General features: G+C 33.3%; 1 protein-coding gene across 1 annotated transcript; it reads right to left on the bottom strand.

Annotated features, from left to right (window-relative positions):
* Window positions 1-138: 138 nt before the first annotated feature.
* Window positions 139-934, bottom strand: LOC109590040 (uncharacterized). The gene is made up of 3 exons (XM_020006002.1): window positions 580-934; window positions 254-521; window positions 139-206 (listed from the first exon to the last, which is right to left on the bottom strand). Exons 1-3 carry the CDS (start codon window positions 802-804, stop codon window positions 139-141), a joined length of 561 nt encoding a protein of 186 aa, XP_019861561.1. The 5' UTR covers window positions 805-934.
* Window positions 935-952: the final 18 nt, after the last annotated feature.

Below are 952 nucleotides of genomic sequence, written 5' to 3'. Positions count from 1 at the left end.
TGCAGTTATATGTACCTGAACTCGCAGTTGGTAACATAGCACTTCCTTTAGACTGCTCTTGTTCTAACAGACAAATAAATAATAACAATGATGACATATGTACAGTCGTACACACGTGTATAATGTGCACATACATGTTTATACATTATCATTACCTGAAAGAGTCAAATCACTTAACTTGACAGCAGCAACTTCTTCTGGAGCCTCTGTGAACAACCATCAATACAATTATATTCATTAATATTGTACTTACCAATTGTTTTACTTTTTATTGAAAACATCACATTGCCATCAATAATTAATTCCACAACTTTCTTTGACTTTAGCATTTCTTCATTTTTAGCCACATATTCCTTCATCTCTGCTACCAGCCATTTAGGTATAGTACATACAAAGGTAAGTACACTTTGTCGTACAACCCTCAGTGATATTAATATGCCATGACGGTGAAAAGCATCAGCAAGGAATTGTTGAAACTCCTTTAATGAAGTATTTAAGCTCCAGACAACTTTAAAAATCATCTAAAGATAATTATGGGATTTGTTCTTAAGAGGCTTCAAATTTAGAATGCATTCTTACCTCTCCATGGTCTTCTAATTTTTCATGGTCTTCAATGGCTTGTTGTGCAAAATCTTTAGCTAAAATTTCTTTGTAAAGAACATCAATTTTTCCTGAAAAATTTAAAAGTGTCTGGCTGGCAACAAAATTATATTCCTCAGCAAATAACATTAACGCTCCAAAATTTGAAAGGAAAAAATATTTTCGAAGTAAAGATACCAAACCCAACTTGTTGCGCACTTTCATGATTTCATCTTCTCTATCTGCTCCTTCCCTCTCTCTCCCTTCAAACTGATGGGGTGTCCTTCCGAATAAAAATGCTTTGAAGTCATCCAGCAAATTTCCTTTGATAATTTCATCAGCAAATTTACTCAAAACAAAAGAAAATTTATCA

This window comes from Amphimedon queenslandica, unplaced genomic scaffold (genome assembly GCF_000090795.2).
Source record: "Amphimedon queenslandica unplaced genomic scaffold, v1.1 AMPQUscaffold_10572, whole genome shotgun sequence".
Lineage (NCBI taxonomy): Eukaryota > Metazoa > Porifera > Demospongiae > Haplosclerida > Niphatidae > Amphimedon > Amphimedon queenslandica.
The sequence above is the reverse complement of the archived record's forward strand: the minus strand, read 5'-3'. Positions and strand labels throughout refer to the sequence as shown.

Coding starts and splice junctions, on each gene's coding strand:
- LOC109590040 (XM_020006002.1), bottom strand. CDS start 804: ATGAAAGTGCGCAACAAGTTGGGTTTGGTATCTTTACTTCGAAAATAT. Junction 522..579: donor AATTAGAAGACCATGGAGAG/GTAAGAATGCAT, acceptor AATTATCTTTAG/ATGATTTTTAAAGTTGTCTG. Junction 207..253: donor AATAAAAAGTAAAACAATTG/GTAAGTACAATA, acceptor GGTTGTTCACAG/AGGCTCCAGAAGAAGTTGCT.